At 40.7% G+C, this 12,232-nt stretch overlaps 1 protein-coding gene across 46 annotated transcripts in view; it reads left to right on the top strand.

The window, feature by feature from the left end:
- CELF4 (CUGBP Elav-like family member 4) overlaps positions 1 to 12,232 on the top strand; it is a 671,175-nt gene that overhangs the window by 389,796 nt on the left and 269,147 nt on the right. For 23 of the 46 annotated variants that reach the window (XM_041422024.1, XM_041422001.1, XM_041421981.1 and 20 more), the window contains exon 3: positions 5,522 to 5,570. In XM_041422024.1, coding sequence (XP_041277958.1) covers positions 5,522 to 5,570 — 49 coding nt within the window. Of the gene's footprint in view, positions 1 to 5,521; positions 5,574 to 12,232 lie in introns of all 46 variants that reach the window. The other 23 variants (XM_041421977.1, XM_041422010.1, XM_041421989.1 and 20 more) reach the window with 1 other exon arrangement.

Raw genomic sequence — 12,232 nt, 5'->3', positions numbered from 1 at the left:
AACAGTTTGTTATTTGCCTTTATGTCTGTCCACATAATTCAAGCATAGAAGTGACAGGATGTTTATTTGTATGTTTGTTTAAAACCAGAATTTAGATACTTTTTTTCCCATCAACTATCTTCATAGTACATGAAGATATCTTTATTTTCATCATATAGAATGAAAAGTTGAGAAAGAGGCAGATGTAATGATGTGTCCAAAATCACCCAGAAACTCAGTAGAGAGCTGGAAACAGGCCTTGCCAGAGGTTAACACCTCTACTTTTTTACACTCTTTGGAAAATTCCAGAAACATGGGCAGCAGAAATCCTTTCATCATGGTTTTGATACAAACCAAAGCCCCCAGTATGTCCTCAAGGAGTATTCAATTATTTTAAGACCTCTAAGGATGGTGGAAAGATTATTATTATTATTCATATGATCATTATTATTCATATGATCAACAGGAAAATCTTCCATGGTTCTATAAAGCACACAAGCTCTAGAATAACGTTTTGTCTGCTGAGGTGACATCATCCTTAAGCACAACCAGCAGATTATCTCCAACTCTCTTCTGCTAGGTCATGCTCTTCCTATTATTGGCATTTAATTCATCTTCAGTAATCTCCTCATCTTTTCCCTTTTTCTTCCTGTCTCAGAGAACATTTTAAGTTAGTCAGGATAGGTTCATATTTTTGAAGGATTTTTTTCCAATTATTTTCCTTTTTTTTAATCTCTGTATTTGTCCATTCTCAAGTAGAGTTTTAGATCTACTTAAAAACACAAGGTACATTGATAAGCAAGGAAAAAGTGGGTGAGACAAGAAGGAAAAGTGTGGTAGGAACAGTGAGAGAAAGAAAGATGGAGACAGTGAGAAATCAGCTCTCTCTGCTTCCTACTCTTCTTTCCCAGGTGATCCTTCTACCTGCTCTAAATTAATATCAAAGCCAGAGGGAGCATAAAAAGGTTGGTGGGGGGAAAAAAACGACAACCTTAGGAAAAGAAAAATCATGATGCAGAAAAGCGTCTGTCCCCTGTCTAATTCCTGCAGTGGCCTGTAGCTGATGGTGCTGAGAAAAATACAGCAGCAAGCTCTGACATTTCATTTCTGTGGAGAATTGAAAAATGGCTTGCTATAATTCATCGCTTCTTGTAACTCAAACCCTTTTTGACAGGGGTACCTGCGCTGTCTTTTAACAGTGGCACCACAGTGGCTGTAATTGGACATGAAAAATGATGTTGTGTTTCTACTTGCTGGGAGAATTGGGGTGGGGGTAGGTGGGGCAGTGGCAATTTGGTGTGAGATGGTGGCATCTGCCATAATTTGGATGGGTTGGTTTTTGGCAAAAAAAAAAGGAAAGACAACCCAAAATGAAGCAAGTATGATCACCTTGCCTAAGGTTTGCAAAGGTGATAGTAAATGTGGTATTCATCATAGATGAACACGCAAAGAATCACAGGAAAATGAGAAGTGTGATGCACATGAAGTTCTAACTCCACCATCAACATGAATATTTATGGCATTTGTGGGGAAAGAACACAACCCCTCTTCCTGAAATAGGCCTATTCACAGCTGCCGTGGTTCTTCTTCCCAGTACAGATGGGGAACCTGAGCCACAGGCTTTTCCTGACTCCACACTGGGAACACTGTTGTGCATGAAACTCTGGCGTACCACTCTCTCACCACCTCTCTGAAAACTGTGTCTATATATGTAACCAGAGATCCAAATTAAATTATGTGGCTCTTGCCTAAATCTTTGTGCCTCAGTGGTCCTCAGCACATCTTTGCTACCAAATTGTTGTTCAGTGAAGCAATTCAAAACAAATTTTTTGCCAAATGGGATTCTGAATCATGAATGGAGATAAACATTGTTCTGATTTATAATGGTTTTATAACTACAGAGCATTCTGGTGCCATAAAGTCAGATATCTCCATATTATGGAGAGAATAAAAAATTTTAGTCAGGTCTTAAAGATGGCAGAGAATTTAAAGAGGAGATGGATGCTTTTGAGATTAACAAATGGTAAACAATTTACTCCTTTCTCAGTGGCACCCCAAAAGGGACAACATAGAACAAGGAAGCATGATCATATTTCAAATGAGAGCACGAAGAGCATCCATGAGCAGAGGAAAGAAGGACCGCTGAAAGGACACATCCTAGAGAAAGCCTAACAGTGCACTTACTCTGTCTACCAGTTCAGAGGTTGGGTCAGCCTGCCCTAGGTCTTTTCCCATGCAGCCAAATCCCTTTTGAAGCCTTCTAGTGACAGGGTTTAATAACACCTTACAGCCACATCTGTAATTCCACAGATCCCAGGTGGATTTCCTGATGGCATTAATCAAATTTGCTGTCTGGAAAATATTCTTTCTCCTGTCACACTCTCAGGGTCCACAAAGACAGGATATTACACATATTAAAGAGTGTCCATAACAGTATTTCCCCAAACACTCTTCAGAAGGCTGCATTTTGGAATATAAACTTTGGTTTCATTCCACTTAACTTATGGGCACTTCCAGATAAAGAATAAGCAGGGAACTTTAATATCTGAACACCCTTCTCCCCAAGAAGGCATTTCCCTGGAGTTAGAAAGCTACATTGTTCTGCCATTTTATTTCCCCACTTAGCCCTTTTCTGGTCCCCATGACAGGTCCTTGGTCCCAGAGTGTCTGTAGAAAACAAAAAAAAAAAAATGTCCATAGATGGAGAAAGGAAACTTAATTATTTTCCTCTCAGTGTTTCTCCTTATAATTGGTGTCTTTCATGTCAAGATTATCTCAATTTGTATTATGGGCTCCGTTCAGGCAGCACTTTCTCTTTGGTCTATAAAGAAATTGTCAAGTGTATAAATCATAGTGTACATTAAATTACACTAGCCTTTTACTTATTAATTTCCCCAGTTTTTTCTTCCTCTGTTGGGTGCTCATTCTCTCTCTTTTTTTTTTTCTTCAGAACTGACTGTTTTTTCTTGCTCCTTAACATCAGAAAGAAAAAACAAAACAAAAAAGCAAACAAAAACAAACTAAAACCAATAACAACAAAAGTCCAAACACATATTTGCCTCCTTTCATTTTTGCCAAAGGGTCTGTTAATGTCCTCTGCCTTGTGCAAACTGACTTCATTCAACTCAAAAAGATGGATTAAATCTGTCTAGTTTTCCTCAAGGCTGGATCCAAAAGTTACTTGAGTTCAGTGCAAATTTTCATGGACTTTAGCACAATTAAGATCAGTACCTATGTGGGTAGATTTATGGGATGCTTCGCATCTCAAGGCTGTGTCCATTTGGACTCCAGACTTAGCCTCTCAAGGCTGTATGCTGCACACCTCCTGTAAATTCCTGGCTGCTGTGACTTTCTCTTACTGACTGCTTGGGATGCAGGTTCTGCTGATTTGGAATGATCACCAGGGACCTCTGACCCTCTCTTCTGACCATAGGGGTTGGATTAGCCATAGGGCTCCCATCAGGAGCCTATAATTTGGAATAAGGGGGCAAGTGTTAGGAGTAATCAGGTATTGAGTCAGACGTTGGTACTCGGATGGACAACACCAGCCTGCTGCAAGCATGAACAGTCAGAGGCTGAGCAGCTGAGGGAAGCAACCAAGTAATTTGTCCAGCACATGAGTAGCAAGGTGGGGTTCAACTCAGCTAAGTCTAAAGGCAAAGGCAAACTCCATCATCAGTAGAGAGGAAGAGGCACTGCAGAAGACCATACACAGTTTTATGCCTCAAACACCAAGCTTAAGGGTGGCTTAGAGTTGCACTTTCTACACATTTGGAGTTACGTGACACTGAGTACTCTCCTCGCCTCTGTGGTGTCAGATCTTTGAATGTGTGTAACAGCTAGCTGCTCACATGTGGGTGTAAAGGAGCTCTGCGGCAGGATACGTGTCCTGCTGCTGCTTCATGCATCACCTCTGCCCTGCTAACACCTTGTGACACCTACGTGAGCAACTGGCCTTTGCAGTGGCAGAAGCAAGGTTTAACTATTAGCAGATTGTTTGTTGGTTTTAGCACTTCAGCTGTCTGCATTTTGCTGGATGGCACAGGCACAGAGGAGAGCAGAAACTGCTCAGTAGCATCTGCAGCCAAAGATCCTTCTCTTGCGGGGCATGAGTCTAACTGTAGTCAGTTTATGGATAAGTACATCTTCCTCTGGAGACAACAATACAGCAGGATCTGCTAGGCTCTTCATCATCTTAACCTACTTGTCAGCCAGTTTGATAACTTGTTGGTACAAAAAATGTGTGTGCAGAGCAATTAGAATAAATCTAACTTATTATGGAGCACTTTCCCAAAAAAAAAAAAAATTTAGGGAAAAAAAGAAAAAAATAAAACTAATGGCCTTGCTGCCCAACTATGATTAGCCACAAATAAGGGATGGATTAATTCCCTGAAGGCATTCTATGATATTCATCAGCCAATTTGTGGTCTGACTTTACTGGGAAGACATATGTTAGGGGATTCTTATTGCCTTCTGACCTTGTGCTCCTTCTGATGCTTGTTTGAACTTATATTTTCTTTGTTGGTTGACAAATCAAAAAGATATTTTCATTTTGCTCAGAGGTGGTCACACATAGAAAGATATTTTGAATAGTCCATCTGCACAGGGTATTGATTGCTTTATGTGACAAGAAGTATGAGGCAGGGGAGGGCTTTCAGACTAAATTATTAGCTGGTTCTGATCCAGTCTGCATCTCTGGCTGTTGACAGGAGGGGTATACCCTCATCCCTGTTCTTCAAGCACCCACATCCTGTTAGGCACTGCCAGTGAAGAACATTGTGAGCATCTGTTGCCCTCTCTCCAGGGAGTGAGCAGCTCTGGGGATAGTGATGGTCCCCAGTGATTTTTTTTTGAGTGAGAGAAGGATAATTTGAATAACAGAAACCTATTCACAACACAGTGGCAAGGTTTTTAAACCTACTTATATTGTGATATGAGAATGGAAAAAGATATCTGAAAAAGCAATAGAAGAAACACCTGGTCCTCTACTCCCAGAAAATTCTCAGTATCCAATACTCCTGCAGCATGTGGAAAAATTAGATCCAAATCCAGGTTTGAAATGGAGGCTGCTATGTTACACATGACTACCCTACTGAACTAACAGTAGAAGTGGAATTAGCTTTTCAATTTCCTTCCCATCATGCCAATCTCAAGAAATTTTTGCAATTTAAGTTTCACTGGTCCTGATGTTCTGACAAAGCATTTTTGTTCTTATGCACCAGTGTTTCCAGGGGAAGCTATTAGAAATTTTAAAAGTTACATTTAAAATTTCATGACCTGTGTGAAATGAGTCAGATTCCTCTCCCAATGTGATTCAACACGGGCACTGTCGGGTGAGAGGAGTGACACTGATTTATTTGCCTCAGACCAAGCCGCAGCCTGCACTGGTTACTTCTTTGTTTACTAATTGCTTTCCCCCCCCTCCTTGTGGAGTAAATTCTGGTGCTAATTATGATGCGCAGTAAAGAAGCAAAGCAAGCCTCTGTATATGAATGTCTGAGTCCTCCATTAATTACATGTCTGTCTTTGTTCTTCCTTACAGATGAACAGACCGATCCAGGTGAAGCCAGCGGACAGCGAAAGCCGAGGAGGTAGTTGACTGCATTGCTTTCAGCCACAGTGCTAAATATAATTGTTGTCTCTGGCTTCTCTCAGGCAATGTGCTGATCAATTAGTAACGTAATCACTGCCAAAGAAATTCCCTCCACAGCAAAGATTCTCTTTATTAAATCTCCTTTACTTCGTCTCACTTTCCTCATATTCAATTATTATTTGATTTTAAAAGGCAGGCAGGTGCCAGCAATTGCCTGAGAAACAAATAACTGCCTCGTTAAGAAGTGAAGCATCAGGCACTGACTTAACAAAGTTTAACAGCAGTGGACAGCAATGGGGGTTTTTTTCAGGCCTATGTCAGACTGAGCTCCAGAGGTGTTTAATTTGGTTAGGATAAAGCGGATATTTTATGGTTTCTCTAACCATGTTGTTTCTGCTTGCACTGAAGCAATTCTGCTTCTGGAAAAAGCAAATTCTGAGCTGGCAGAGTTTTCTGCACCTGTATCAGCTTATCTGGATAAACCTGTTGTGGAAACTGAAGGCTTCTCTCAGACCCTGGGAGTTATTCAGGATTTGCACAGGAATAGCTGAAATCAGGAGCTGGTATTTTGCTTTTCTATTCTACACAGTGGATTTGGAAGGCTTTGTTAAGTGATTGTTCAACAGATCACCAGTGATGAGGTGTTTCCTGTAAAAGGTTTTTTACCTGAACTGATGTGGTGATACTTCACCGTACTCTTCTAATAGGAGCCTGTTTGTCAGATCAAACACACAGATCACTGAGAGAGTGTGAAACGGTCTGTTATGCTGGATAAATTACCATCCTGCTATTTTTTTCTTGTATCTGTACATTTATATATATACACACACGCATATATATAATGACATGTTTTTTTCCTCTCTATCCCTATCTCTTTGGGAAAAAAATAGAGAGCCTTTTCCTCATCTTTTCAGTAAAAACCTCTAATGCTTATGTATCTGATAAATGTGGGAGTAGATTTTGTCATTTAGTAATGATGTAGCTCTTAGATGTCTGAAAACTTTTCAATTTCCACCATAAATATAAACTCTTCTTCATTTGTGGGATGTCTATCTTTGTGCTGGCATTAGTGGAAATCTCTGGCAACAGCTATTTAAAAGGAGAAAAATGCCTCACAGAGAAAAGGCACCATGTTCTCCCTCTTTTCATTTGAAATCTGTGGATTTCAGGACTTGGGCTGCACCAGGGTGAGGCTGAAACTCTCCAGTTACTCCAGCTGTTGGAGGAATTTGTACATAGCTTGTAGTTAAAGGGCTGGTGTTACATGCTGGTGAAGCCCCAGGCGGAAAGGGGCTCTGTAAGGACTGACTGTGGTGCCATGTAACTGCAGAACAGGAGAACTGAGTGCTGGAAAAATACCAGAAATCTCAAAGATAAATATTGAACCTCTCTAAAGAAAATCTGGGGGCATTTGGTTAATATAGGGCGGAAAGTATCTGATGGGATTGGGCAAGTTCTGCATTCAAGGGCCAGGGCACATTTCTGACTTGCAAGAAAGATGTGTCACATCCTCCAGCACTGTCCAGTAGTTTTTTAATAGAACCAGGTCAATTTCCTCCCCTTTCCCTCCTTGTCTGATGATCTGGCTCTGTGTCTGAGTAGGATTGGGTAAGCCATGGGCAGTTGTCAATGCCAATCTCCTAGGGGAAAAAGGAAGGGCTCAGCTGCCTGGGCAAATGAGGGGACATTAAGCACATTCCAGTGGAGTTCATGCCGACAGCAAGAGTGAAGGGAGGGCCTTTTGTCCATTTAATTAGACATACCAAAAAATAATAATTAGGCTGGCCAATTTGCTTGGTGCGCCTACAGGGTATGTAGCTCCCAATCTTTTTAATTTTTTTTCCTTTCTTTTTTTTTTTTTTTTTTTTTTTTTAATGCAAATCAGTAATACAGAACACATGCCTGGCTTTCTGGGAAGGGTTTTCAAACTCCTTTGCTAAGAGCAGCTGCTTTCAGGAGCAGTGGTTTGAACTGCAAAGGGCTCCAGTGGCAGCTTGATTCCACATGATCACACCCGTGGCCCCCTCCCCATTGTATTTTAGCTAATTATCTCCTCATCTTACACAAACCTCATCTTTTCCCATCCAGTCTGCTCCCATATTTCTTCTGTCAGTGGTGATCATAATGCAGAGGCCAAGCGGGTGCTCTCATCATTGGTGTGAAAGACACGTTGTCCTAATTCCCCACTGACAAGCTGCTTCTGGGCTGGTGATGTTCCAGGACGGCATGACTCAAGGGCAGCTGTGGGAGAAAAGAACAATTGGCACCCAAGGGAGGCATTGTATGAAAACTTACGTTCTTCAAGAGCCCACCGGTTAGGGCAGGCACAGCAAACAGAATGCTAAAAAGGAAGCAGTGTGTCTTAGGAGCACATCAAAAGGCTTCATTAGGGCTGCAAGAAAAAGGTCAACCTAAACGACAAAGAAACTTAAGTTGTAGCTTATTATACCCTGTCCCTCTATCAGGATGGGACGTAGGGAAGGAGGGGGGCTTGGGAGGTGAAGCAGCGCTTCCACACAGCACAAGTCTTTGGTCTGCCCAAAATCCACACTCTGGATTTTGGGGAATACACACCCTGGATTAAGGGGAATTCTGATGCCAGGCCACAGTGTTAATGAAAAAATACAGTGCTCTCTTTTACTGCAGTTTGCAAGCAGGTTTTTAGTGAAAAAGGTGAGCAACATTCTTGTGGAAGTGAGATTGTGTTTTCTTTGGGGACAAATACTTGCATTTTACTAAAACACAAATCTTTGAATTTTTCAGCAAGTTCTTCCACAAGTAAAAGGTGATGAGAGTCACAAATTTATTCTATCCTTCAACCAGATTCAGCTAAGTTTTTCGTGTTGTTCTGGAGTCTGGATATTTTTTCAGTCTCTAACCCTCCCTGTGTCTTAATTCTCAGTTGAAATTAAAGTGAGTGTAAACATTTAGTGTGTGTGGGCTAGAGTTTAAACTATCTAAGTTTGGGAAAGTGTTCAATATATTATTTGTCCAAAATTACAGTCAACCCACCAAAATGGATATGGTGAGTGCCCCTTAATAATTTTCTGCTTTTTTTTTTTTGTTAATCTCCATATTGTACTATGAGCAAAACAAAACCTTTTAAACAAAAAAGGTGAAAACCTTTTAAACAAAAATTGGCATTATTTACATTTGCTTAATCTCATGGGCAATAGAAATTAATGTGTCCTCAATATATTTCTCTAGGGAAATAGTCTAAATTACTGGGAAAATGTTACATTTTACATTGCTTGTGCATGTATGTGCATAGTCAAGATACAAAATGCTCTATAGGGGTACTTCTACAAAATGCTTCATGAAGCTTCAAATGCCTGATCAGAAGGTCAGATTCCTTTGAGATTTTATACTTTGACACTAGCATAATTGATAGAATATGATTGAAAGCAAGCAATTCCACATTTTGTTCTGAAAAATCAGATTGTGAGTCTAGCTCTACTAAGGATATCTTATTAACTCTCATTGGCCTTTGTTTTGGCCAAATTTTATCTTGACTATATGGGAACTACTTTGCAAGAAATTAGTTAGTCCAATACAATTTTAGGGATGCAAGTTATAACTCCACATCAAAATTTTGAACATAAAAAATCCCAACTAAAGTGTTAGAATCCGCTATTATTTTCATCTTGGTGGAGATGGTTTTCCTCAGTTCCTTGTCTGATATTAAGCTCTAAAAATAGCCTGCAGGTATCTATCACTTAAAGTTTCTCAAACTTGGAGAATGATCTCAAGTCCGTTTTGTGGTTTGGGGCAAAAGTTTGGAGCCATTTCTTATTTCATCCACAATATCTCCAGCTCTCACTGGGCAGCTCTCACTGCAGCTGGCAGGGTTAACCTATGACAAACGCAGCCCCAAGGTCCCACTATGTTGTACAGGCAGTAACATTTTTTAAAAGGAAAGGACTCTCCTGCTGCTCCAGTTGCAGTCTGTTAGTGATGCTTAGATGCTCCACTGCTCCCACATTCCTCTCAAAGGACAGAGGAAGGTCTGTGAAGGAAACCATGCAAAGATGTACACGGTGGGCTACCCTGGGTCAGTTTAAATGTCACTACCAAAATGTGTGTCGTGGTAGTTCTGGGGTCCTCCAGCATTTTTAGGAAGGATCTTGGACTAAAGAAATGAAAAGTAGAAAGTGGTTTAAGGTTGAAAGGGTGTAGTGTCCTGCAGAGAGAGTGTTAAGAGGTTTACAGGAGAGACTGTGGTGCATTGTATTGCAGCGTTTTCTGCATGCAAGCAACCTGCTGAAGTTTCTGTCTGTGCTTTCAAGCAGATCACCTTTTGTGCATGTTTGAGGGAGGCATGTGATGTGTCACATTTTGCTGCTTGGCAGCTGGAAGGCTTGGACTCCATATTTCAACTAACTTGCAATATTTCTCTACATGTTACTTGATGTGCAAAGTCTGAAAATATATGTTTGGTCATGGTTTATTCCCGATTCAGAGCAAAATATTCAAGAACTGAATTAGAGTTAATAGCAAAACAGTGTGCCTTACTCATGCACAATTTTCTGTTTCTTTTTATACCCTTCCATCAGCTTGGTAATGATCATGGGGTCAGAACAGCCTCTCCACATATTCTAAGCCAAATTTTCATTTAGGACAAAAGCCTGGGTCTAATTCTTACTTCAAGCAGGTGGTTTCTGACTTGCTAGCTCTGTTCTGTGGGTGGCAGGGTAATCTGTCCTAGGTCCCAGTAAATACTTGTTATTCAGCTGTTTTCCATTTAACTAATCAGAATTACACAGCTTGTGCAGATGGCCAAAACCTCTTAGGAATCTTCCCATCCAGGTACTAGCCAGACCTAGGCCTATTTATGTGCTGCAGTCAAGAAAGACTTGTTGCCTTCAGCTTAGTTTGGCTTCACACTGGTATAACAGTCCCACGTGGAATGATTTCCTTCCTCCTCAGAAGCCCTTTTTAAAGAACAAACTGATTCCTCAGACATTAGACCAGAAAAGTCTGAAGAAGATATTTAAGGATAAGAAAGCAGAAGGTGGTCTTGACAGAGCTCAGAGCTCATCTTCTCTTCTGCCCTGCTGAAGGCTGGGCTGTGCAGGTGTGCAGGAAGTGCTGAAGTCTGGGGCCAGGCACATGTCAGAGCTGTACCTCTGCAGCTCTTATCCCTTCCTTAGTTCTGATCCACACGTGTTGCCTGCAACATCAAGCTCTTTGGAAGATACTTACCTAGCTGTTTCCATTTTTACCTTAAAAAGATTTCCCACCCTAGAGGCTGAAGAGCAGGCAGAGGGTGGCAATCCATACAAACTACCTTTATGTGTCCTGCCACAGCTTTTTCCTTTTCCTCAACTACTCATCTTTTTTTTTTTTTTTTTTTTTTTTTTCTTCCCTCTTATGGTCTACTCATTCAGCAGAAGTAATCAGGTGGCACTAGCAAACTATTTAGTGGAAAAGATAATTTTCTCCCATCTCAGAGTTGGGGAAAAGATCTTAATGAACCCATCTCTATTAACTCTTTCAACATCACAAAGTGTGCAGTATGGCTCACATTGATCTTTTATAACTCAGGTAGAGAATGGCACAGACAGCGACTTGCAATGGTCACACCACACATGAATCCCAGCCTTTGCTGAAAATTTTGTACTGGAGATGCTGACTATTAGTTGTAGAGCAACATTTACAAATTGTATGAACTCTGGACTCAAGACCTCTGAAAAAAACAATTTTCTACACCCAGGGTCTCATATTCCCTTTTCTTTCCCTCAGTGTTTACAATAGTTTAAAGAGTATCTCTCTCCCCTCTTGTCAAGTCTTGCAGATTGAAAGAAAATTCCCAGCTCCACATCAAATCCTCCTCCTAAGTCTCATACATCTCTTTTTCCAGAGATTTGTACCCAGCCTGGTCAGCTGATTTTGACTTCTTTCAGGAGGCATTTGGAAAAAATACTCTCACATTCAAATCTAAATATTTTTTCCTCCATAAATTATATATCAAATATTACCCACTAGATCTGAATTGCAGTTTATTTGTATGGACAGCAAAGAGAAGGAATGACTGGTTAAAAATAAACCTAATAGTCTGTTAGAAAGTATATCAGAAGTGAAGATGAGCTCATGAATGGAAGAGGAAAAAAAATAAAATTAAAAACCTAGAATCCAGGCAAAGATCTCGATATTAAATTGGGAGGCAGCTTTCTGCCTCAGAAGCTGGGGAAGTGTCAGGACCAGCAGCAAACCTTGGTGTCATTATCAGAGGCTCCTGAGGAATGGCTGTAGGAGATGCCGCACAATTGAGAGAGATGTCAGTGCCTTGAAATCTGTTTGTCTCGTCGAGGGCTGGGGAAGAGATGGGTCCAGGACCACAACAGGATACTTAAGGTATCCTGCAAACTTGGGCATCAGTCTGAGAATATGTCCATTGGATTTTATTTCAGATCTGAACCTCTCATCTGAACTATGACCTGCAGTGTTTTCCTTCAGCCCTAAGATAAATCTGATCTAGAAAAGAGCAATTTAGTACTCACGGAAATCTTGTCTTCCTAGATGTAGCTGGTTGTGGGACTGATTATAGTCAATGGGAAATCAAAATCTGTTGCTGTATTGTGGAATTTCAGCACTATGTGACCCTACTGACAGCTGACACTCTGTTGTCCTCAGAAAGCTGTATTTTCAAGCAGGGAGAAT

This window comes from Onychostruthus taczanowskii, unplaced genomic scaffold (genome assembly GCF_017590055.1).
Source record: "Onychostruthus taczanowskii isolate IOZ18803 unplaced genomic scaffold, ASM1759005v1 scaffold70, whole genome shotgun sequence".
In the NCBI taxonomy this organism is placed as follows: domain Eukaryota; kingdom Metazoa; phylum Chordata; class Aves; order Passeriformes; family Passeridae; genus Onychostruthus; species Onychostruthus taczanowskii.
Note: the sequence above shows the minus strand (reverse complement) of the source record. Positions and strands in the feature narration are given on the sequence as shown.